This window comes from Pteronotus mesoamericanus, unplaced genomic scaffold (assembly GCF_021234165.1).
Source record: "Pteronotus mesoamericanus isolate MK-2021 breed Mesoamerican mustached bat unplaced genomic scaffold, CSHL_Meso_final contig_220, whole genome shotgun sequence".
Classification (NCBI taxonomy): Eukaryota; Metazoa; Chordata; class Mammalia; order Chiroptera; family Mormoopidae; genus Pteronotus; species Pteronotus mesoamericanus.
The window spans coordinates 8,394,369-8,417,459 of NW_026555091.1; the positions used below are offsets into that span (position 1 = coordinate 8,394,369).

The window sequence follows — 23,091 nt, forward strand, 5'->3', positions numbered from 1 at the left end:
CAGGGCGCTGGGTTCTCCTGGGCGCAGCCGCGCACGGTGCACGTGGCCAGGAGAGCCCGGGCACTGCCGCCCCTGGCGTGGCCGTGGCCGCGGGTGGGGGCCTCGGGGAATCACACCTGGCGGCACAGCGGCTTCACCTGGGGCACCATGAGCGGGGGGTGGGGGGGGGCGCGGTAATTTTAGCAGAATCTCTAGGGCGGAGCCGGGTGCTGGACACAGTTCACAGCCGCGGAGGGTCCTAGTGCACCCGGGACGGGGCGCGTGGCTCGGAGGGCGCCCCCGCTGTCTGGGCATGTCCCCGCCGTCAGAGCCGCCCGGCTCCACAGACAGCAAAGGCGCAGAGCTGCGAGCTGTCCCAGGATGCTGGAGGAAGCGCGGCCAATGTGCTGTCCTAAACCGGCAACCGAGGGCCTGCGAAGCCAGCGGAGAGGCAGCCGCACCTGCAGGCCAGAGCCGGGACTTGCCTATCCAGGGGTTACAAGGCCACACGTGCACTAAAACTCTGTGCCTGGCTTCGCTGCACGCCCAAGGGGCTGTGCACCCCTCAACAGGCACAGCCGCTGCTGAGAGCCAGCGGCATGTTTGACGGCTCCCTGGCTCTTTGAGGGCTTCCTGCGGAGGTCAGGCCAGGTGCGGAGTGCAGGGCCTGTGGGCTCGCACCCCAGCCGAGCCGCACGGCGGAGGCTCCGGCAGGAGAGAAGGCTCTGGAAGGGAGCGCGTCCTGGGCAGCAGGGAGGCCTGGGGCTGTCCAAGACGGGGCGCCAGCCCGTCCCCTCCCCTCCCTCCTCCTGCACAAATGTGATTACGCCTCTGCTGAAATCGAGTTAGTGTGGCCGCGCCAGCCAGCTCCCCAGGGCCTGGGGCTGAGCAGGGGCTGGGCGCTGCAGTGGCTTCTGAGAACTGGGGCGGGCTGGCTCGCAGCCACCGAGGACACCGCGCAGGCGGGGCCGTCCCCCGAGAGCCTGGTCCCCACCGGCACCCCAGCCTCCCACCTGCCTGGGTGGCGCGGGCTCGGGCTGGCTGGCAGGGGCTCTGGCGTGGCTGGCGCGCCGGGCTCCATCTCCCTGCGTGTCCGGACCCGCCCCAGAGTCTCACGCGGGTTGGGCAAGGCAGGGGTCCTCACCGCACCCGGCACGGAGGGTGCCCGTGACGCCTGGGTGCCCGTCGGCAGAGCAAACGCCCTCCCCCTTCTCCGCCGCGGCCTTTCCCCGGCAGGTGCCGCTTGTTAAATGCTCCGTGCTCAGAACAGCAGCATCAGTAACGGAAGACAAACCCAAGGACAAAGGTTTCTGTTAAATGTATATGAACCCAAATCTCATCCTGAGAGACAAACGGAGTTAAAATTTGGTCAACATCCTCGTATGCACTGCTCTGGGTGCACATTAACAGACAGGAAATGATTTTAAGGAGGGGCTGTTTAATACTTCTATAACCTACAATCGGAAGTTGTTGCATTTCATTGAGTTACAATGTATCAGAGGAAAATGAGATGCGGGAGGAACTGCCCGGGCGCTTCCAGCAAAGATGAGTGTGTGCTCAGCATCACGTCTCCACGCGGCAGATGTCACCAAGCGCGCCCCGTCCCAGGCTCGGGGCAGCCGTTGTGACCCAGACGTGTGGGCTTGACCGGACGTCTGCTTTGCACCCTCCAGGTGGTGGCGACCCTGGGGACCACGTCCTGCTGCTCCTTCGACAACCTCTTGGAACTGGGGCCCCTCTGTAAGTACCGCTCGTGTTTTCTTCTGACGCTGCGTCCGGGCAGGGATTGGGCAGACCTTCCTCTGGGTCCTCCCCCATAACATCTTCTCGCTATTATAATACTTAGGCCATCACATGTCGCGTGACAAACTAACTTTATCGCAGTGCTGCTTAGCATGGTGCGTGAGTGCCTGGTCGGGCCCGGGCCAGCAGCCCACGCCCCGGCCCCAGCTTCACTCCCTTCCGGGTGGGGAGGCCTTTAGGGATCCAGGGACGAGGGCGGCCACGGTGGTGCGTGGGCTCCGGGCTCGGACGAGGCCACTGTCAGGCCTGTGCATGGAGGGCGTCGTCCGCTGCGGAAGTCACAGTCGCTTCTGGCTCCTAGGTAACAAAGAAGACGTGTGGCTGCACATCGACGCCGCCTACGCGGGCAGCGCCTTCATCTGCCCCGAGTTCCGGCACCTTCTCAACGGCGTGGAGGTGGGTGTGCGCTTCAGTGAGATTGCTTTGTAGAAGCGCTGTGTGACCAGTGACTTTTCTTTTTAAATCCTCGCCTGAGGATGTGTGCCCCCCCACCCCCCCGCCTGGAACGCAGCTGCCCCGGGGGGCGCCCAGGCCCCGTGAGGCAGGGAAGGGGACGCTGGAGGAGCCACGGCACCGGCTCTGTGCCCGGAGGCGGGGTCCCCTGAAGCCTCGCCACATGTGGGGTGTGGGAGTAAGGGCACTGGACGGCCTGTTTGGGCCCCGGCTGTTCCCCAGGAGGGGCTGTGTCCCCTTGAGCAGGGCCGGCATCGTCTCCCTATCGCACAGGATGGGTTTAGCCGCCACCTCCTTCGAGGGGTTGCTGCCACATCAGAGGAGTTAATCCTATTTAACGGGCTTACAGACCGCGTCTGGCACACAGTCAGCTCTGTGCGCGCAGTAGATGCCGTCATTCATTGTCACTGGGGCCTGGGGAGGCCGTCCCCAGACCCTGTCTCCACCCGGTGTCCTGCCGCCTGTCCGCTGCCTAATGGCCAGTTCCGGCCGAGAACGCTGCCACGCCAGGAAAAGGGGACGGGGCGCAGAGTACAAATGCCCCCGTTTGGAAGAGAGCCGTCCCTGCAGCCCCGAGGAGCACGTCGGGTGCTGGCTTCTATTGCCGTCACGTTCGTGCATTCCCTCCCTCATCCGGTGATAAAGTATCCATCCCCGAATTCCTGAGGGCTCAGATCAATCCTCAGGGTGTGCAGGGAGCTGCCCGTGAGCAGGGGGCTCCGGGAGAGGCTCTGACGCCGCCTCATGACCCCCGCCCCCTGCAGGTCACTTCTGATGGCTGGTGTTGTTTGGTGCTGGGAAACGAAGACTCAGTCTCCCTGCCCTAGAGATGCCGTGTGTTTTGGGGACGGCCCCGTGCCCCCAGGACTGGCTGCCCCTGCAGGGTCCAAGAGGCTCTGCCCCTCCCAGGACTGGTCCTTCCCAACCGCCAGGTTTAGGGTTTCAGACCTTTCCCACCATGCTCTTCCCTTCCCCATGAACTTGAGGTTTCACCTTTCATGGGGGTGCCTCCCGGTCAGACCAGCGCAGCGGGGGTGGGAGGGCACTGTGCGGGGGGGGGGGGGGCGCGGGGGGGGGGGAGCGGGCTCTATCAGCCCCAGACAGGATGTCGGTCCAGCCAGGAGGCTTGCATCTTCCTGGGACCCTTCCCTGCCTGGCGGGCCTTGCCTTGCACTCAGCTCAGCTGCTCAGATAAGGGGCTGCAATATCCTGCCCGGGGCCTGCGGGCAGATAAGAGCCTTCTCTCTGTCAGCAGGAAGATGAGAATATCGCAGTTGGGTAATGAAAGAAGTTTAAACAGATCAGCCCCCAGGAGCGAGCTAATAACATTCCCAGCAAACAAAGCCTTTCTCTCACCTTTTGTTACCTTTGATCAACAAACGAAACTCTTTGTAATTTCCTGTCTCTCTCTCAAAATGACTTTGACGGAAGCCTGGGAGGAAATGGACCCGCACCCTCAGAGCGGGGGCCCTCAGCTGTCCCCAAGGCCGCGCTGATGCGCACCAGGCCCCTTGTGCCCTCCTACCTCCTTGGGGCTCGCCCCTGGAACCAGACGCAGGGTCCTCCAGGAGTCCCAGGTCCCCCATGAGGAGGTTTGGCCAGACGTTCATTTCTGCTGTGATTGTGGACTGGCCCATGGCCTGTGGCCCTGTCCCCGGGCCTCCGGGTGGACCCCGGTCCCGCTCGCCCGTCCGAGGGGGAAACCTGGCGCCCGCTGTGAAAAGCACAAGGCCTGGGCTCCTGGGACAGCCGCGCAGAAATGCGGCAGGCTCCCCCTGGCCCCGTGGCCGCTGAAATCTCTTACTTTCTGCTGGAAAGTCAAGTGGCGCCTGGGGGGGCGAGTGGCCCCGGAGCCAGTTGTTTGCAGCTGGGACCCGCTGGGGCCGTGAACCCGACTCTCTGACCCCAACGCGCTCCTCCTCCTCCCGGGTTCCAGCCCAGGATCAGACGCGTATTTACTTTGCGCTTCATGAGCTGTGCTTTGTTGTTGCCGCTTGAAAGTGAATAAAAAGGGGCTCCGCAGTCCGGTGGCTGCCCATGCGGGCCCCATGGCCCTGGTCCCCGGGGCTGCGGTGACCTCGGCCCCCCGCCCCGCCCCCCCAACGGGGCCTTGCTGTGTTACTGGTGGAGACAAACGCACTGCCATGGTGGGCGAGGAGGGGGGCCTCCTGCCTTCTTCCTCAGCACGAGTCACGAAAATGTTTTCTTTCTGTTTTTATTATTTCTTGGCAGTTTGCAGATTCCTTTAATTTCAACCCCCACAAGTGGCTCTTGGTGAATTTTGACTGCTCTGCCATGTGGTGAGTCTCCCTGTGCGCTCGTCGATGCCCAGGGCGCCTCAGGACAGGGTCTGGGGGGACCTGGGGCTGGGGGCACGCGGACAAGCTCCCCTCGCTCCTGCTTCCCTTTCTCACTGTGCCCCCCACCCCGCCCCCGCTAACTGGCCCCGTGGGCTCCGTCACCCACGGGGCAAGCGTGGTGAGAAGCCGGCCTGGGAAACTGGGCTCTGGCTGACCCAGCATCCCACGCTGGGAGCCTGGGGGCCGCGCCCTTGGTCGGCTGCTTCTGTCTTTTTGTTCTTGGGTGCTGAATGCATCTCAGTGCAGAGGCCTGCGCACACACGCTCGGGGCCAGGAGCAGGGCCTCTGTTCCCTAAGACACCCTCTGGATGCTCCTAGCAGCCAGGCCACGCTCGGGACCCTGTAGCTACAGTGAGAACGAGAACTCGGACAGTCAGGCGGTCGGCTGTCTCCCACACCGGGGTTCAAGGAAGTAACTATTAGGAGGCGTACGAAGCCCTAGACGCGCGTTCTTTCAGGTTCAGGAGAGTAATGCGTCTTAGGAGGACACACTAGTCCTTATAAGACCTATGACCTCCTTCTGATTTAATCATCTTTTAAAAGACTTCCTCCAAATGCGTCCTGTCAGGGGGCCGGGGGCTTAGAAGTCCCACATGGTAACGTGGGGGCGACAGCCCAGTCTGGCCCACAGCAGCACCGCTGAGAAGCGGCTAGCGAAAGCCATAGGCCACCAGCTGGGACTTGTACCAGGGAGCTTATTTAAAACCTCGTCATCTTCAGGGGGCCGTGACTTCCTGTTTGTGTGACTCGCGTCAAACTTCGCGGTCTTTGATCTCCTGCACCCGGCCGCCCTTCCCTGCTCCTCCGTGCAGACGCCGCTCCCTGCCCATGGGTGGGGACCAGGTCGGCCTCGCCCTGTGCGCCGTGGTGGGGAGTGCTCGGCTCAGACCACAGACAACGAGCAGGGGAAGGGCCACGCTTTCCTTTCCTCGGAAGGGATTAGATTTCGGGCTCAGGGAGCTGGCCCCAGAGTGCCACCCTGCCCAGGCTCGAGGGGCCTCAGTTGCGGGCCAGCGTCGCGGGAAATGCCGTTCGGAGTTACGTCCCAGGTTCTGTGAGGGGGTGAAATGCAGACCTGTCCGGGGAGAGGGCCCGCCTGGCCTCGCTGGGAGGGCCCAGAGGGGCGCCACCCCTGATCCGGGGCGCCCGCCTCTCCCACCTGCCGCGCTCACCCACCCTGGCGCCCTGAGCTCCGCGTTGACACTGGAACCGACCCCTGCTCGTAGGCGGTGCTCGCCTCTCACTGCCCCCACCTCCTTCCATCGCCCCCGCTCCCCGGTGCCACTTTGCGCCCCTGCTTTATGCGGGAGTCCGCTGGAGGGCTGAGGGGTTCCCTCCCAGGGGCTCAGGGTCCTCGCCAGAGCCACCCGCAGGGTCCCACACCGTCGAGGTGACGTGCCAACAGCCAGGCCTGCGTAAAAAGGGAGAACCGTGTGGCTCACGAGGTGCAGGTCCGAGACGCGCACGGAACGCACGGGGTGGTCACAACGGATCCACAGAACCTGGACGGGGCCGGGCGGGGGGGGGGTGCGCTGTGTGTTGGAGTGAACGAGGCTAATTCGGGCCCCGATTCTGCGGCTGCTTTTGTCCAAGCTGCTGCGGCCTCCACATTCTCTTAGGATCCTGACCGCCCCAGGCCCGAGGCCAGGCGTGCCCGGCCCCGGGGACACAGGCAAACGGCGGGATGCGGCGTGTCTCTCCTGGTCGCTGGCGCGGGGGGTCCGCCGAGCGCTTGTCGGGGGTGCGGGGGGGCCGGCGCGTCTTCGCGGGCGTGGACGGGCTGGGCCCCGCAGTGTGGCAACGGCCAGGCGGGAGGGCGAAGACTGCCGGTCCCTCACAGGCCTCCCTGTCCGTCCTGGGTGTCCACGCCCTCAGGACGCGGCTTGGCCGCCCTAGGACGTCACGGCAGGAGGAGGAGGTGTCCTGACGAGAGGACCCAGGTAGTAGGGGTGCGCGTAGGAGCCCCCCCCGAAGAGACCCCGTGCCCTCTGCCTTCCGGAGCTGGAAACACGCACACAGGGGGACGTTGTGACTTTTCCACAGAAGCGCTTAAAGATTTTGCTAATACAACAAACACGCTTTGAAAGGGTTTCTTTTTTATTGCACTCCTTAAAGTGGGAGGTGTCTCTCTTGTGTAATGAAATTCCACCGACGGTTAGTCCGTAATTGAAAGCAAACACGTTGGTTCTGTTCTCTAAACATGGACGTGCAGGAGACAGTTGAAGTTTCTGGAACTGGCCCTCGTTACACACACTGCGAACACGCTCCGCAAGGGTTTCCTCACGCTGGTCGTGAGCTTTTTACTGCTCGCGCGGCTCTTCGGATCTTTTATAAGTAAATAGGAAGCGCTCTGCTCAGACGTTAACGTGTTGCTTTAGTACCAGATACTCTCCAAAGAAAGCCTCTCATCCACACACACTCAGGGCATGTTTTATCTGCTTTTAAAAAGAGACTTGTTTTTTTTCCAAATAAAATTAAATTTTGTCACGGAAAGTTGTACAGCCTTGGTACACTTCTGTTACGCGGAGGAGTTTTTTTGTTTTTGTTTTTTGTTTTTGTTCTTTTTAAGTCAGTTACTTGGGAAGGTTTTTAACCGCTGTAGCGGCGGGAAGGCTTGGCTGTAGACCTGCCCTTGGACCTTTCGCGCCCAGTCTCTTGCATTATCTTTCTGGTTCCTTTGTGCCTCGGTCCTGGTGTCAGCAGCACTTTGGGTCCTTTAAGCTGGTGACCTGTGCCCTCCTTCGGGGACCCTTGTGCAGAGCGCAGGTTTCTCAAAGGCCACCCAAGCAGCCTGGCTTTGAGCACAACCCAGGAGCCGCCCCGTCCCCCGACCCTTGGGGCCGCTGGCAGACGTGTGTCTGTCTGGTGACGGGGACTTTCCTCCGCCGGGGCCCAGTCCCAGTGAGACCGATGCGGATCCGGAAGCTTCCCCACCCCCGGGTGCTGGTTTGAAGTCTTCCTCTCGGCGGCACGGTCCCCTTCACCAGGAAAAGTGAGGCTGGCACCTCAACCCCAACCCACTGGACTCGCGGGTCAACATGCGTGGTTCCGCGGGAGGCGGGACCCCGAAGATCGGCGCCCCGAAGAGCGGCAGGTCGCGCCGCCGAGAACGACCGCGTGTCACGCACCTGGGGCAGGACCTGGACGCGGATGCCGACGGAGAAACAGAGTCAGGAAACGATGTTCCCCAGGCTGAGGCTGGGGAACAGCCGCGGAATAAACGCCCGGAAGCAGGAGGGAGCCGCACAGGGGAGAGGATGCCGAGGACACGGAAAACCGGGGCAGCGCGACGCGGGCCGCAGCGCCGCCCGCGGGTCCTCGACCTGCTTCAGGGTGGGCGACCCTGGGAGGATGGGTCAAAGCAGAGGTGACGACGCAGCAGCCCGTCCTGGGGAGTTGGGAGGGCGGCGCCGCGGGCTCGACGGGGATTCCGGAAGCCAGGCGGGGGCCCTGCGTGGCGTCCCGCCGAAACGGGCCCCCGACGCGCACGCTCGACAACTACAAGACACTGTTCCGAAAGCAACGCCCGCGGTAGAAACCCTGAAAAGCCTCGCAGCTCTCAAAGCCCCGGTGCCTGCGCGTAAACGTTCCCACGGCGGGGATGCCCAGCTTCGTGCGGCAAGCTCTGTCGGCCGCCCAGGCCTGGGTCCATCCGGGTGCGTGTGGTCCTCTCACGCGCCGTTCTCAGGGGACAGCGGGACACACCCCTTCTCATGTCACGGAGCCAGCGTGACTTCGACCCCCAGGCCAAGGGGGGAACTGAGGAAGAAGCCACAGGACCAGCTCAAGTGTATCACTCACTCAGACGCTCGCCAATAAAAGTCCACTTTAAAAAAACACTCCATCATGACCAAAATGTGTACACTCCAGAAATACCCAGGTGATTTAAAGATATTTGAAGATTTTAAAATGTCATTCGCCATGTTAACAGTAAAGAATGAAAACGTTTTTATCACAGTAGATGCCAAAAAAGCATCAGATAAAATTTAACGCCCATGCAGGGCAAAGCTTCTAGTAAAATACGAACAGAAGAGAACATCCTTAATCAGACTTTTAAAAAGCTACCAAAAAACCACAGTAAACCTATTCTTAATGGTGAAATATTACAAGCACTTTCTTAAAGTCAGGGAAAAAGCGAGGATTTCCTGAATTCCCGCTTGTCCCGGCATTGTGCCGTCCCAACCTGTGTTGTGAGAGAGAGAAAGAGGCGAAAGAGCGACAGGTAGACAGGAAGCTGTAAAACTCAGTATTCTAAGGTGACAGGCCTGTCCGCAACAAGCAGAGACTCTGCAATGAAAGTATTATTAATAAGAGACACAGTGAGATTTCTAGGTACGCAGCTTTTTTTTTTAAGGTTGCATTTTTCACCTATACGATAGCACATGTAATTTTTTTTTTTTAAAGAAATACTGTTTACAATAGCAAGGAGAGATACAAGGCTACTATGAACCCACATATCAACGCCTGTGTAAGTTTTTAGGAAGAAAACAATGCCACTTTTGGAAGCCACCCCGGAAGCCCTCACTGAGTGACGTGGCCTGTCTGCTGCGCACAGGGGGAGACTCGGCGTCAGCCCCGGGCGCGAGGCCGCGGCCGGCCCGGGCGGGCGTTTCTGCGGAACTTGATAAAGCGGAACCTGCTGGTTACTCGCACCCAGGGCGGCCCAGGGAGCAGGGAAGACAAACGTGGTGGGCTGGCCCCCGCAGGCCGAGAGCGGGAGCAGACGGGGACCCCGTGGAGGGGCCCGTGGGAAAGGCGTGCGTGCGTCTTTGAGAGAGAAGGCAAATTGCAGAACATCACACACAAATGATGCCGCTGAGGTTTCTGAATCTTGCATCTGTGGTACGTTTAGAAGCATGCAAGGCAGCACCGCAGGTAACAGGCTGGCGCGGAGAACCCAGAGCTCTGCGGGGCAGGAGCTGGCGCAGGCGCATGGCGCCCCCTGGGGGCGGCGAGGGGAGGGGCGCCGGTTTGGCTGTGTACTCAGCCTGTCTTCCGAAGCAGCATCCTGAGAGCTGCCCTTGCAGGGACGACACCTCCGTTCTTCTCCCGAGTGCACGCCGCCCGTCCCTGTGTCCTCACGGGGCGCCGCACCCCACTTCCCGCTTGCTGGCTTTCTCTCTCAGGGACTCGAGCCTCACGCCACCTCCTGCGAGACCCACGTTCCTTGTCCGCCCCTCTGTCTGCCACCACGGGGCGTCGAGGTGGCGTCCACGCTGCCGAACGAGGAGGGGCCGATGCTGTAAATCCCCGTCCCTATGGGAGGCATGGCCCTATGTGTCCGGAAGGACCCTCGCCCCACGCGTGTCCCGTGGGACAGGCAGGCGGGCGCCGGAGGGCGGAGGTCTGGGGGCTGCACAGCCCGGCCATGGCCGGCTCCCCACCAGCCCTCTGCACCGCCCCCCGGCGCCCACCGCAGCGCCCACCGGGACCAGCCAGGTCCTTCGGGATCAACGCCACACGCGGGGACTCTCCTCCTGACCCCGGTCTCCGGTGCGCCAGGCACCAGCTGGCGTCCCACGCTCTGTTCCGGCCCCGACCACCTGACCCTGCAGGGTAAGGGCTCAGGCATGGGCCGCAGGCGGGTCCCAGGTCCACGTGGTTACAAAATCAGGGTCCCCCACCCCCTTCTCTTTCAGGTGTGAGTAATTGGCTGGAACACCTTGCAGGACTCAGGAAAACGCTGCCCTTAGATTTCTGGGTTTATGGGAAAGGACAGAAATGAACGGCCACATGGAAGGGACCCTTGGGAGGGGGCGGGGTGGGGGGGCGCCGCTTCCCCTCCAGGTGTGTCCAGAGGCCGGCGTCCCAGACGCGTCATGTTCGGCTGGACGGAGGTGTCATCACAGAGGCGCGATGACGGGCACGTCGGCCACTGGCGAGGAGCCCCTCCCAAGACGGGGCAGCCGGGCTCGGAGTGCCGCCCCTCTGCCGGCGGCCCGGACTTCCTGGCAGCCGGCCCCATCCTGAAACCGGGGGCCCGGCCACCTGCCACCTCCTTGGCATAGAGAGGACGCTCTTATCACTGCCCAGACTCCAGGGGATTTTGGTGCGGTGTGCCAGGAACCAGGGACAGAGCCCAAATATTTATTCTTTATTATGCCACCTGTCCCCAGGTGCCCGGCGCTTGGCAGACGCATGCTGTGCTGCTGGGAAGCCGGGGTGGCGGGGGGCCTGGGCAGAGGGCGGGGGCCCGGAAGGGTCGGGGCCGGCGGGCCGGCGCTGGGCCGGGGGAGGAGGGGGCAGGCGGCCGCGGCGGCGCGCAGACCCTCCCGAGACACCTCCCCTAAGCCCGTCGTTTGCCCTCTGACACCAGGGTGAGACGAAGAGTGGACCTGATAGGCACCTTCAAGCTGGACCCGGTGTACCTGACACACAGCCACCAGGACTCAGGTAGGCGGCCGCCTGCGCGTGCGGTCTGTCCGCGCCAGGGCTGCGTCCCCAGTGCCTGGCGCCGCAGGGGGCGCTCCCGTCCACGGAGGTTCCCCACGGAGGGCGCTGGGCACGGAGCCCGGAAGATGCGCCCCCGGCGACAAGGCCCGGGGCTCCGCGGTGGGGTCAGGCGGGGGCTGGGGGCGGCGGGGCCGGGCGCGGGGGAGTGGGGCGGCTCGCAGGCGGCTGTGGGCCGTCCGGCGCTGCTCTTTAGAGTAGAGACAGCCCGTGCCTCTGCGATGAGGGGAACGGGGGAACGTTGGGGGGACGGACGAGAGAACCGCGGGCCGGGCCAGGACGGGCACCCCAGCGCCGCCTCACCCGATCCTGCGCGCCTGCTCCCTGCCTGCCCTGGCGGTGGGGCTGTAAGCAAGGCCCAGGGCCCACCTGCCAAGTCTGGCGGGGAGGCAAGGAGCATGGGACCATTCGGGCCTGGCCCCGGGCCCTGGTGGCTTGGCCTGGCCCCTCTGGGCGCCCCAGGCGCCCGCCTGCTGTCCCCCCAGTGGGTCCTCAGGATGCCTCCCCCCACCTTGGGGGCCCAGGACCAAGTCTCCCCGACAGGGACGCCTCCCCCTCTGTCATTTCACCCCGATGGCTCCACCGGGCCCGCGACTCCGCGCCCGCGCTCACTGGTTGCTTATTTACCGCCCTCTCGCAGACGCACCCACGATCCTCGGCGTGGGGGCCCGGCCCCGCTGCTCCGGGCAGGTTACAGCGGGAGCGAACGCGGTCACCGTACCCCTGTTCGTGCTGCGCGTTGTCACGTCGTCTCACTGGATGCGGCAGCCAGTGGTAGACGTGGAACGGGGGCCAACATAAGTGGGGATTCTGTTCTGAGAACAGAAAACCTTTCACAAACCGGGGCGGGGACGAGGGGGCCCGTGTGGCATGTGGGCTTTTCAGGTGGATTCTTTCCTTATAGAAACGGTAACTTGGAAAACAGGAGGGTGTGGACAGCACACCAGAGCGCTCCCGCTGCCTGCCGCCAACGCGGCTGCTCTTCCACGCGGCTGAGCGTCTCGCCGCCACGCGTGGTCTCCGTGTTCCACGTTTGCACACGTGGAAGCCCCTCGCCCCACCGACGCCACGCGTGCTGGGAAGGCGGACTAGATGCATAGAATGGCTCACGTAGTCCCCAGCGTGGGTCGGACCGTTGTCACAGGAGGTTGCTGGCCCGGGGGGGCCTCGGCCCTGTTTCTGTGACAGCAGCCACTGTGCGGGGACACTCCTGACTGACAGGCCTGTCCTTAGGGCGCCGCCAAGGCACAGCTGGCCACGGGCAGAGCACTTGAGGGGTGGCTGGTCCGACCGAACAACTCAACGTTTACCTGTTTTTAATTTTCATTGAGTTTAAAGAGCCACACACACGGCTGGCGGCTCTGGGGACAGCACAGTGGCTCAGAGTAAACGGAGGGCGACGACGTCATCGGGTTCCAGCCGATCCTCGCTGTGTGCCGCTTCCGCCAGTGCGCTCTGGGTGGCTTGTTTTGCTTCCCTGCTCGCCAGACGTGTGTCTGGCGGCGCCGCCCTGCTGGTGGCCCGGCTGACCGCGCTGGTGGGGGCTGCACAGCTGTATGGCTTCATCTCAGGGTCCCTTGTGAACCGAGGAGGCCGACCCTCACAAACCGGCCCTGTGGGTCCCCGTCTCCGCCATTTTAGAGCCCAGCGGAGGACACGCCTGGTCTGCCCCAGCGGGGGGACAGGCAGGGAGCCGTGACAGCCGTGACACACGGTTTTCTGGCCCGTACCGTGCAGATGCCCAGCGGACCGAGAGCAGGGCAGTGGAGGGTCGCGTCAGGTGGACGGGGCGTCCCGGCTGACCTGCTCTCCCCCGGGGGTGGGGGGCAGGGAAGGGCCCCGGCGCGCCTGGCCCAGATGGCAGGCAAGGGTCCGGGGTCCACGCAGGGCAGCTGCCCAGCTTCAAATTGCCCGCTGTTCCTCGCCCAGGAGTTCCATGTAGGAAGTCTCGTCTGTGAGAGTCTTGGTCGGGCATCTTTTCCCCACCCGGTCTTGGCATGTACTACACCACTGGCCTTTCCGATGACCACGGAGAGGCTGTTGCGTCCAGGGCAGTGAGACCAACCCAGGGGACCCCCGTGGGGCCTGCCCCATGCCAGGCCCTGAACTGAGTGAGACCCGAGGATATGGAGCTGAACGCCCAGCAGGGACGATCCCTTGTCTGCGTTCCGACCACTCTGTCTCGCAAACCCACCTTCCCGTGCATGCGTGAGAGAGTGGCGAGGCCTGGCCTGACCCCCACGCCAGTGTCGCCCTGGGTGCCAAGGGAAGCGCGGGGTTTCATGCTCCTGTCGCGGCAGACGCCGGTGTGGAAGGGCGCCCACGCGGCCTGCGTTTCCGTGTGCACTGGGACCTGGGGACGCGCCGCAAAGAACACGCTCGTGGGCCTTCTGTCTGGGCCGAGGGGCGACGGGCTGACGTGAACACGCGAAGGATCGGGCGTGTGATTGACCCACATGTCTGACGGTTTTCTTTCCTCTTTCCCGCCCCCTTTTCCAGGGCTGATCACCGACTACAGGGTAAGTGGAAGATGGGTCTCACGGAGCCCGGGGCTGTGCCAACACAGAGTCCGGGCGTGGGAGCCTGTCTGTGGGGCCCTGGGTGTGCCAGGGCCTGGGGCTCCAGTCTCGCCCACGCCTGGACCTCATTCCTTCCAGCCTCTACGCCCCCCCGCCCCCCGCCGCAGGCACGGTGTCCCCTGCCTGCCCCCTGCCTCCCGCCCCTGCCGCCCTGCCACATCGCTGGCCGCTCTGTGGCCTCTTGTCTAGAGTACAGCGACAGCTTCCCTTCCCCACGGGCTCATAGGTGCCTCTGGGCTCCTTTACGGCTTCTGTCTCGAGAGTGAGTTCTGGCAAATGGCCTGCGAGCCCCGCCTTTCCCATGCGTGAGTGTGCAGTAGCCGCGGCCCCTCCCAAGCCACTGGTCCGGTCTGCCCTCACCTGCCTCTGGCTGTGAGCCCTGCTCCCTCCTCTGAGGGCTCGGCCCTCCCAGAGAGGGGGGTGGACAGCCTGCCTCCAAGGGACCTGGGCGGAGCTGCAGGTGAGAGGGAGCTGTCCCTACCGCGGTTCCCGGGGGCCCCTGAGACCAACTATGTTCTGTGCAGCACTGGCAGCTGCCGCTGGGCCGCAGGTTCCGCTCCTTGAAGATGTGGTTCGTCTTCCGGATGTACGGAGTCACGGGGCTGCAGGCCTACATCCGCAAGGTGACCTCTCCTCGCTGTCTGTCGGGGGTCTCAGGGAGGCGGGGCCTCGGGAGTGCGCTGCGGTGTCAGGACCGGCACACGCGTGACATCAGGGTGTTTGTGAGGCGGTCCGTGCATGATGAGGGGTCTTTTAAGACGTTTCCCTGGGGCCCACGGGCCATCAGCTCGGGGAGGCTCAAAGGGAACTAAGACACGTGTGGCCGACAGCGGGGTCCTGTCAAAGAGGGCAGCGGTGAGCACACGGTGTTCTGCTCCAAGAACATTCTGGAAAGGAGAAGGTAGAGGTGGGGCAGGGGTGGCATGTCCCAGCTGGGTGGTTCTCAGATGTGCAGGACCCGGGCCTCTCGGGCGGGGTCTCAGCCGCAAGGAACCCTCAAAGGTGACCAACGCCCGTCTCCTCCCGGCCGCACCGCCTGCTTCTGTTTTTAAACAACTGAGGAAACCGAGGCCTCAGCATATGCTAGGACGTGCCCAAGCAACCCCCCCGCCCCCCGCCACGGAGCTGGCCTTCCCATCCTGACACCTGTCCTCGGCCGTGTCCCCGACCGCGAGGACCCAGGGCCTCGGCCTGCACAGAAGCGGGGCTCCCCTGCAGCTTCCGGCGCTAGTGCGGCGACACGGCCGCTCCTCGGAGCCCTGGTGCGACGCTCAGCTCAGCACTGCCGGGCTGCACAGGGTGTCCCAGGCCCCTCCCCTGCCACGGGCCGGGGCCCGGCGTCCGCCACGCGGAGCCCGCCCCATGTCACGCCCTGGCCCCCGTCTGCCTCGCAAGGAGCGTGTGGGTGTACGGGTGAGAGAGAGGCCCCTCCCATTGGAGAACACGTTCTCAAGGATGACAAGCATTCCGCTTCTTGGGGACAGAACATGCAAAAGAGTGAGCTGTGTTCCCATAATGGTTCCAGCTGGACGTTCAGGGGTGTCTGGGTGTGATTACGCTGCCTCATGTGGAAGATGCTCAGAGCCCCCCGCCCCCCCCAGAGGGTCCTAACGCCCGGCTGGAGGGGAGAGAGCCTGGCTGTCCCTGGCAGATGCGTGGTCCAGAGCCCAGCTGTGGGGAGTCCCTGCAGGCCCAGGGCGTTGGCGCCCTCTGGTGGCACCAGCTTTCTCACGTGACTGGGAGCCCCTTCGGCTCCAACCTCACTGGGAAGAAGGACTTGAGCTTGGCTGCTCCCTGGGCCCCTCCCAGGGCAGGTGCCTGGCTGGGCGCCTGGGTTTAGAATAAGCAAGACACGCTCCCACGGTGTCCCCACATCAAGTGCCATCAAGAGCTCCACAAACACCGGGACGTCCAATCAGGCGATGCAGTTCAATGAGAGGGAGGCAGTGTTTGCACGCGAGGGGACCGACGTGATTGTCACGGATCGGCGGCGGGGAGCACTGTCGCACAGCACTTGGCCGCGGCGGGCGGAGCTGCGGCACGGGGCAGCTGCGGCAGGCCAGCCTCGGTTTCCTCCTCCGCCTGGGGGCCGCCGGTTGTGTTCCAACGCCTCTTCACAGTGTTTCCTCTGAAATCACAAACGATGGCTTTGGTGGCATTTTCCTGAAGACACCACGCTTTTCCCACGGGGGCACGAGCTTGTCCTCAGCCCATGCGGGAACAGCGGGTGAGCCGGCCGTGATCACTGGAAGGGAGCGGCTGAAAGCTGCCACCGAGCCGCGGGCGGCAGCCTCACCCGGCTTCCTGGGGGGCGGGGCCGGCCTGAGAGGCGGGGCGCTCAGGCGGACTCCCTTCCCTTCCAGCACGTGCGGCTGGCGCGGGAGTTCGAGTCTTGGGTGAACCAGGATCCGCGCTTTGAAGTCTGTGCGGAGGTCACGCTGGGGCTCGTCTGCTTCCGGCTGAAGGTATGCTCATGTCCCTTTCGGTCTTCCTGTCCTTTCAGCGGGGCAGAGGGACAAGCATCGTTCCTTTCTTCTCTGCTCACACACTCGCCCTACCTCCCCAAACCACCCAACCGAGCCCTGGTTTCCAGTCCGCCCTTGGCCCGCCCCAGCCCCGGCGCCCCCAGCTGCCCACTGCGCCCTCCGCAGCCGCCTCAGGAGCTGCCCGCTCCTCCAGGGTCACACTTGGACCCCTCCTGCTCGCGGGGGCCCTTGGTCCTGGGGTGCTCACCATTCCCGCCGTCCAGGCAGCTTGGACACGGGCATGCACCGAGGACTCGCCTGTCCCCAGCTCCCTTGGTGTCCGCCCTGGGCCAGCATCAGCGTCACTGGGGCTTGGTGGCAAAGGCCCACCTCGGGGCCACCCCCCGACTGCTGCGGCGCACGGGCGGCCTTCCCTGTGCTCAGCGGCGGGCGGGGGGCGGCTGCGCGTGCGGAGCTGCGGCGGTCCTCTGCCCGCGGCCCCTCCCCTGCCCTCCACGCAGCCGCCGGTCCCTCCCTCTGTGTCTGTTGCTGCTGCTCCACCTCGGGCTGCTTCTCCCTTTGGCACGTTCTAATTTAAAAACATTATTTGATTTAAAAACATTACGTAATTGAAAACATATCTTGTCCAATCCAGTTGGAAACGTCCAGCGCATTTGCCCTAGGTAACTCGCCTAAAGAGCCTGCAGGATACAATTTTCAGAGGTTTGCTCTTTCGCTAAGTCTTTCTAGTAAAACGTCCTCCCTTCTCGCATCACGCTCTCTCCCCATCCGCGTTTCGGGATGGCCTCTGCCCCCGCGCCATCCGTGTGGGCCCCAGCAGGGGCCGCCCAGGGGCTCAGCCCCGCCCGGGTCCCAGGCCCGGGTCCTGCAGGTGTTCGCCCCCCGGGCAGATCTGGGCCCTCCTCCTCCCACTGCCCTTCCGGCGTCCCCTCTGTCCACACAGAGCAAGGACACAAGCAGTCCACCCCTGCGCGGGCCGCCAGACCCAGGACGTAGGGCCTGCTCCCAGCCCCTTCTGGCAGACTGTCTGGCTTGAGGGGGTCGTGGAGGTGCTGCTGGGAAACAGCAGGCGGGGCCGGGGTGGGAGAGGTAACCAGGCTGCCGGCAGAGGGCGCAGCGCCTGGGCCGGGCCGGGCCGGCCCCCTGTGGCCCCTGCGGTGCAAGCCGGACGCCTGGTGCCGCCTGGTGCTGCCTGGTGCCGCCGGCAGGAGGCTGGGCTCGGGCCTCTCTGCCCCGACCAGCGGCTGCTCCCTACTGGAGGGGAGTCCGGCAGCGCTGCCCCGGGCCCCCGGTTAGTTCCTGGGCAACTTCCCCGATTCTAGCAAGAAGTTGACAATAATTGCTCCATTTTCTAGTCATTGAGACTTTCCTCTCTCCGTTTGGACAGACGCTTTCCCTGGGGATGCGGGACATCCGGTTCTGCGGTGTGGGCTCCTTAGTGTACAGGGAACACACCTAGGAGCCTCCGCTTCTTCTTACAAGCCCCGGACTGTGGAAGGTCATCTTTTTTTTGACAGCACATTAAACATGAACAAACTGTCATGCAGCGACAGGCTGCAGTCTTTTAGGGACACGGCACTATTACTTGGTTGGATCTGTTCTTTCTCTGAGATGGGGCCCCTGTCCCTTGGTCCCCGCAGGGTTCCAACAAGCTGAACGAAGTTCTCCTGGACAGAATAAACAGCACCGGGAAGATCCACCTGGTGCCCTGCCTCCTGAGGGACAAGTTTGTGCTGCGTTTTGCCATCTGCTCCCGCACGGTGGAGTCTGCGCACGTGCGGTTCGCCTGGGGGCACATCCAGGCGCTGGCGACCTCGCTGCTGGAGACCTGGCGCGAATAGGGTCAGCGCGGCAGGTGAGCGAGCGCTGCAGGGGAGCCTCATCCCTCTTGCCCCGGGACGTGCCCCCGATGGGGGAGGGGGAGAGGTGGGAGGAACTGGCCCTGCCAGATGCTTCACAGACTTAGATAGGCGTATACTTTGTATCTTAGGTGAAACTATCAATGGTGTATTTCTAGAATGTTCTCCCCTCTTTCTCCCTGTTCATGGAGGCAACTTAGTATCATAACAAGCTTCACACATTAAACTGGCAAACTGTGGGTGAATGAAAATTAATGAAAACATTACAAAGGGAACTTGACGTGACTGATGATTTACTGCCAGGAGAACCGAAATGTTAATGGCTCAGAGGAAGGAAATGCTTTGGCTCCTGGGTTTCTTTCTGTTGTGCGGGGTTTACCCTGAGCCAGTGAAAGACACCCCAGACAGCGCGCGGCTAATGTGCAGGAAAATGTTCACACACATGCAGTGCTGGCCACAGGAAGGATCCGTGGGAGCCACGGCAATAGTAAGAGCCTTTTCATCAGATGATTTGAAGACTGTCAGTCTGTTGGAGTTTGTCTACCTTCTTTGTTTCTGTCTTTGTAATCTTTCCACCCCATTTTGGGGGAGGTAGGTAGTAGACGCGCTTCTGCGACCGTCTCCTTAGCTCCTGCTTCTCGTTGTCTCTCTTCTCATCTCCCCGTTGCCCACTTATCGTACCTGTGGGGGTGTAGCACCCAAGTGTGCAAGGTGCAACTTCGCGGGTGGCATTGAACTTTACCTTCTTTGCTCTTAACTGTGAATACCTGAAATATGATAGTGCTCAAAAGACAAAAAGTTAAAAGTTGAGTTTTATTTATATGAGAGGCCTACGCACGGCTCCTGACGCATGAGGTCGAAGGCCCCTGTCTGTGGTCCAGGCTAGTCCTGAGCTACCCGGTCTTTTTCCTGGCACCAGACTTTTTTTCAAGGTGCACTGCTTGTAAGCGGAGGGGCCCGCCTGCCCAGGTGCTCTGCCTGTAAGCTGGGTGGGACTTAATCTGCCTGTAAGAGGGGCCCGCCTGCCCAGAGCAGCTCCAAAGTTCGTCACAACTGGAGCGCCTCTGGAAGGCGCTGGGCAGAGGCTCTGGCTTCCATTACCCCATTGCTCTAAGATAAGGTGTGTGTTGGGGGGAGGCAGGGTGGGAGTGGGTAACTGCTCTGAGTACCTACAAAACAGCCGTGTCAGGCAAACACCCCTGATGCACGTTCCCGCAGCCCTGTGTTGGCACGTACACCAGGCGGATGGGTCACGTCAGGATCCCTTCCCCACAACAACATGGAGAGAGACTGTAGCCCTGAAAAATGAGCAGGAGCAAAGCCTCGTTTCTGAGAGAAGCCCCAGCTACGGTGGACTCGCTCTACTGGCTCTCAAATCAACTGAGGGAAAAATAGGATTTGTTTTTCAATGCTGCACATAACAGTAAATCAGTCTGTGCCCACGTTGCTATGGCCACATTAACCAGAGAGATGAAAGTGTCGCCGCCTTGGGTTTCCTTGTGCAAGGCTGAGGCTATCAGATCAAGCCCCATGTCATGGGAAGTGTACGAAAACCTGATCCTTGCATTTTTTTGAATGTAGCCTTATGTTCCTGTTATTTTTTTCCTCCTGTAGAGATCCAAAGGTGAAAAGAAGTGTCTCTCGAAAATGGAATAAGAGAATAAACGCCATCCCAGCTCCGCTGAGAAGCCTCTGCGCAGCTTCTCACGACCTTCTCCAAAGCTACCTAGAAGCTTCTGACTGTGTCTCTCGTCTCTCATCAATGAAGAAATTTGACCTGCTATATGAAGAGTTAATTCCAGTGTATATTGGCTTTATTCATTATTTGGCTGTGCTTTTTGTTGGTTAAGAAAATCAGTGCTTCGCGTTCCTGATACCGTCATTGGTGGGAAAGGCTATGGAATGTTCCCCAGGGCAGTCTACGGGGATGGGACAGGAGAATACACCTGTGGCCTTTCACTTGCTCTGTCCTGTGGCTCAGTGCTTAATAAACCATCTGAAGTGCAATGGCAGTTGTGTCTGGTGAGCGTCCTGTTTTACATTGTACCCAACTGATTGTTACAATATGGCCAAAGACATGGCATCCTGGATGTTTTTAAACAGCACTTCTTTGTCCAACATTGTTTCCTGAGCATGTTGTACACATCAGGCACGGTTCTAGATGCTTCCCTAACACACCATTTTTACCTGGAGATGACTCCAGCTTCTACACACACACACACACACACACACACACACACACACACACACAGAGCAAGTTTAAGGAGCAATAAAAGCAGAAATGCCGCCCACAGGATGGGTTACTTTCAGTCGTTTAGATGGCATACGTGTTAGTTGCTACTCAACCATCGCTTTCTCCACCTCTCACCTCCAGGCTCCTCTCTCAGGAAGGGACAACCAAGGGACCCCCTGAACCCAGAAAGGGAGGAAAAGGCTCCTCATGCTTCTTGGGAGTGGACTCTTCCTTTTTCCAAGAGAGATGGCCCTTTGTGACATCCCTAGGTCGTGCCATCAGACCCAGAACGACCAACCTCCAGACTTATGTGACACAGTGACATTAATTAACGAACAGGTGGTCGGTAGTGGCTATTCTGTTTCGTGGTCTGAAAACGCAATTCAGTAAACTAACGTCAACGTGGTTCTCTGAAGCCACAGTCCAAGGCGGCGATGAAGCGTTTCTCAGTCTCCCAGGGAAGGGTCCCTAAGGAGCCCCGGCGCGGGGACGGGACTCAGCGTGCTGGCCCAGGGGCGGATCTGAGCTGCAGGACTCAGCCGGGATTCCAACTCCTGTCTTCTTAAAAACGCACGTGGGCTTCACACTCTACCCACCGTCCACGGTGAGGAGCGGTTACCCCAGGCCCCCGGAGCCGCGGGGACCACTTGCAGGGACGATGGGCCGGTGTGTCCGGACGAGCGCCTCCTAGGGGAACTCTCTGGAAGCAGTTACCTCGGGCCCGCGCGTCTTTATTTCGGAGGACTTGACGCATGAAGCGCACTCGCAGTGGGACGCAGAGCTCGCCCCGCTGGGGGCACCCGCCTGCTGCGCAGCTGGCGCGTCTCGCAAGGAAAGATACCCTCCTGCCACCCCAGAGACCAGACCCCAGGCCCGCGCTCCGCCGCTCTGCCGCGCGGCCCCGCCCCCGTCGCGCGGCCCCGCCCCCGAGGAGCGCGCCCGGTACGCACAGACGCACGCACAGCACGGGCGGCGCGCGGCCGCGGCGCGCAGGCGCATATCGGTCCGCGCGCTTTTCGGAAGCCGCAGGTTGGCAGGGACCCGGCAGGCGTGCGGGAGCCGGGCCAGACGGAAGCGACAGGCGCGGAGGGGCCAGCTCGGTCCCCGCAGCCCCTCCCGGGGCGGCCGGCGGGGCGAGGGGCCTCCCGGGCGGCTGCGGCACGGCCAGGGCCCTGGAGCGCTGCTCGCAGTGGGCGCGCCCTCCATACCTGTAGGTCCAGGAGACTCGCCTTTTCGGGGAGGGGGCGGGGAAGCAGTCCCCCCCCCCACGGCGGAGACGTCTCGGGCCTCGGCGCCGGGTGTTTGCGACGGCAGAGCCTTGGGCAGACCGACCCCAGCCCGGCCGGGGACCCGAGCCCGCCGACGCAGCTGGTGAGACGAGAGGCGGCGCCCGCGGGGCGCTGTCGCGGAGGTGACCGCGTTTGATACATGGAGCGCGCGGTGGGCCGGCTTTCTGCGCCCTGCGCGCAATCCGGGGGCCCAGCGAAGCTGCTGCGCCCCCGAGACCGAAGTCGGGGAGGTGGCAGCGGCGTCCGCGGGGCGGGGGGCGGGGCTCCGGCCGCGCTGTGGTCGCTCTGGTCCGGGTCGGCGCCGGCTCCGCGGCCGGGAGACTGAGAGTACTGGAGACGGTTCCCACCTGCAGAAGCCGTCTGTCCGGGTGGACAAACAGCACGTTCCTGCCATAAGCGGGCAGTTATCCAAATAAAAAAAGAGGGACACGCAGCTCATAGGTCAGTGCTGGTGGAGATCTAGAAAGGCCATAAAGATGAAAGGGACTTGGGAAAGGTATCGGGGCAGGGCTGTGTCATCCATCAGGTGTTTGCTAGAACAGGTGTTTGTCATTCGTGGCTACAGCTGTTGGGCAAGTGGCTGAGTGCAGAGGAAGCAGTAAGACTTGGGAGGTGAATTCGGTAGAACCCAGGCCGGTGGGCAGGGACAGCGAGGAGAGCTCAGCTGCCAGAGCCCCAGGACTGTAGTGGACAAAGACGGGGCCGTGGGAGGCAGGTGTGGCATACGGTGTTCCTTCAGTTTCCATTTCCAGTGTTGCACAAAGGAAATTAAAATACGGTGTAGCAGGAAGAGGGATGGCCAGCAGACGTCCGTTCTAGTTTTGATTCTATGTATCTTTATAACTTTAAGCAAATTAGAATCTCCCCTAGTCTTCATTTTATTTTCTTTACAAGGATTTATGAACACCCGCCTACAATGTGACAGATGCTGTGTAGGGTATTATGGGAGATTTTAAAAAACTATAAAACACGGTTATGAAGCTATATTTACAGGTAATTCGGAAGGCACACTTTAAAATGCACGAGTTCTTGGTTTTACCTATATTGCAATACTGTGGGGAAACGTGAAGTTTTCTTACAAATCTTCCTGGTGGGTCAGCAGGTAAATTCCACACCTCCAGCAACGTGCTATCTTCATCTATAATTGTGTTAAAATAACTCTTAACTTCATGTTAGGAGGGTCATGAATGTAACTGGAGAGAAGAAATCTAAAATATAAGCACTGTCCTAGCAGATTGTGTCGCTTGTTCTCATAATTCCTATATTGTGGCAGTTTTGCCTTTTAATACTTCATGAGACCCTGGGAGGCGGGGAGAGCTCCCGGGCTCCTGTTGCATGTGCTCGTTCCTGGAGAGTCCTTAACGACACAGAGCGATGACTGCATTCTCGCGGTTTGCCGTGTGCGGCCCGCTGGGCTGATGCTGCGCAGGGGTGCGGCCCGGCCCCAGGCGTTCCTTTGGGGCTGTTGGTGCTGTTCAGAGAGTGTTTATGTCTGTTACTTGACTCGGTTCTCTCAATGATTTCTCTCACTTCACAGATAAAACTGAAAGCTCGGTGGCAACAGGAAGAGGCTTGTGTGAGATCGCCCGTCAAGCTTTCC

General features: G+C 61.7%; 1 protein-coding gene across 4 annotated transcripts in view; it reads left to right on the forward strand.

Moving 5' to 3' along the window:
- Positions 1–19,974, forward strand: part of DDC (dopa decarboxylase) — a 42,741-nt gene extending 22,767 nt beyond the window's left edge. For 3 of the 4 annotated variants that reach the window (XM_054571386.1, XM_054571388.1, XM_054571389.1), the window contains exons 7-15: positions 1,653–1,719; positions 2,084–2,178; positions 4,468–4,535; positions 10,912–10,988; positions 13,545–13,564; positions 14,149–14,247; positions 15,988–16,089; positions 17,751–17,965; positions 19,584–19,974. In XM_054571386.1, coding sequence (XP_054427361.1) covers positions 1,653–1,719; positions 2,084–2,178; positions 4,468–4,535; positions 10,912–10,988; positions 13,545–13,564; positions 14,149–14,247; positions 15,988–16,089; positions 17,751–17,951 — 729 coding nt within the window. In that variant the 3' untranslated portion in view covers positions 17,952–17,965; positions 19,584–19,974. The remainder of the gene's footprint in view (positions 1–1,652; positions 1,720–2,083; positions 2,179–4,467; positions 4,536–10,911; positions 10,989–13,544; positions 13,565–14,148; positions 14,248–15,987; positions 16,090–17,750; positions 17,966–19,583) is intronic. The other variant, XM_054571387.1, reaches the window with a different exon arrangement.
- Positions 19,975–23,091: the final 3,117 nt, after the last annotated feature.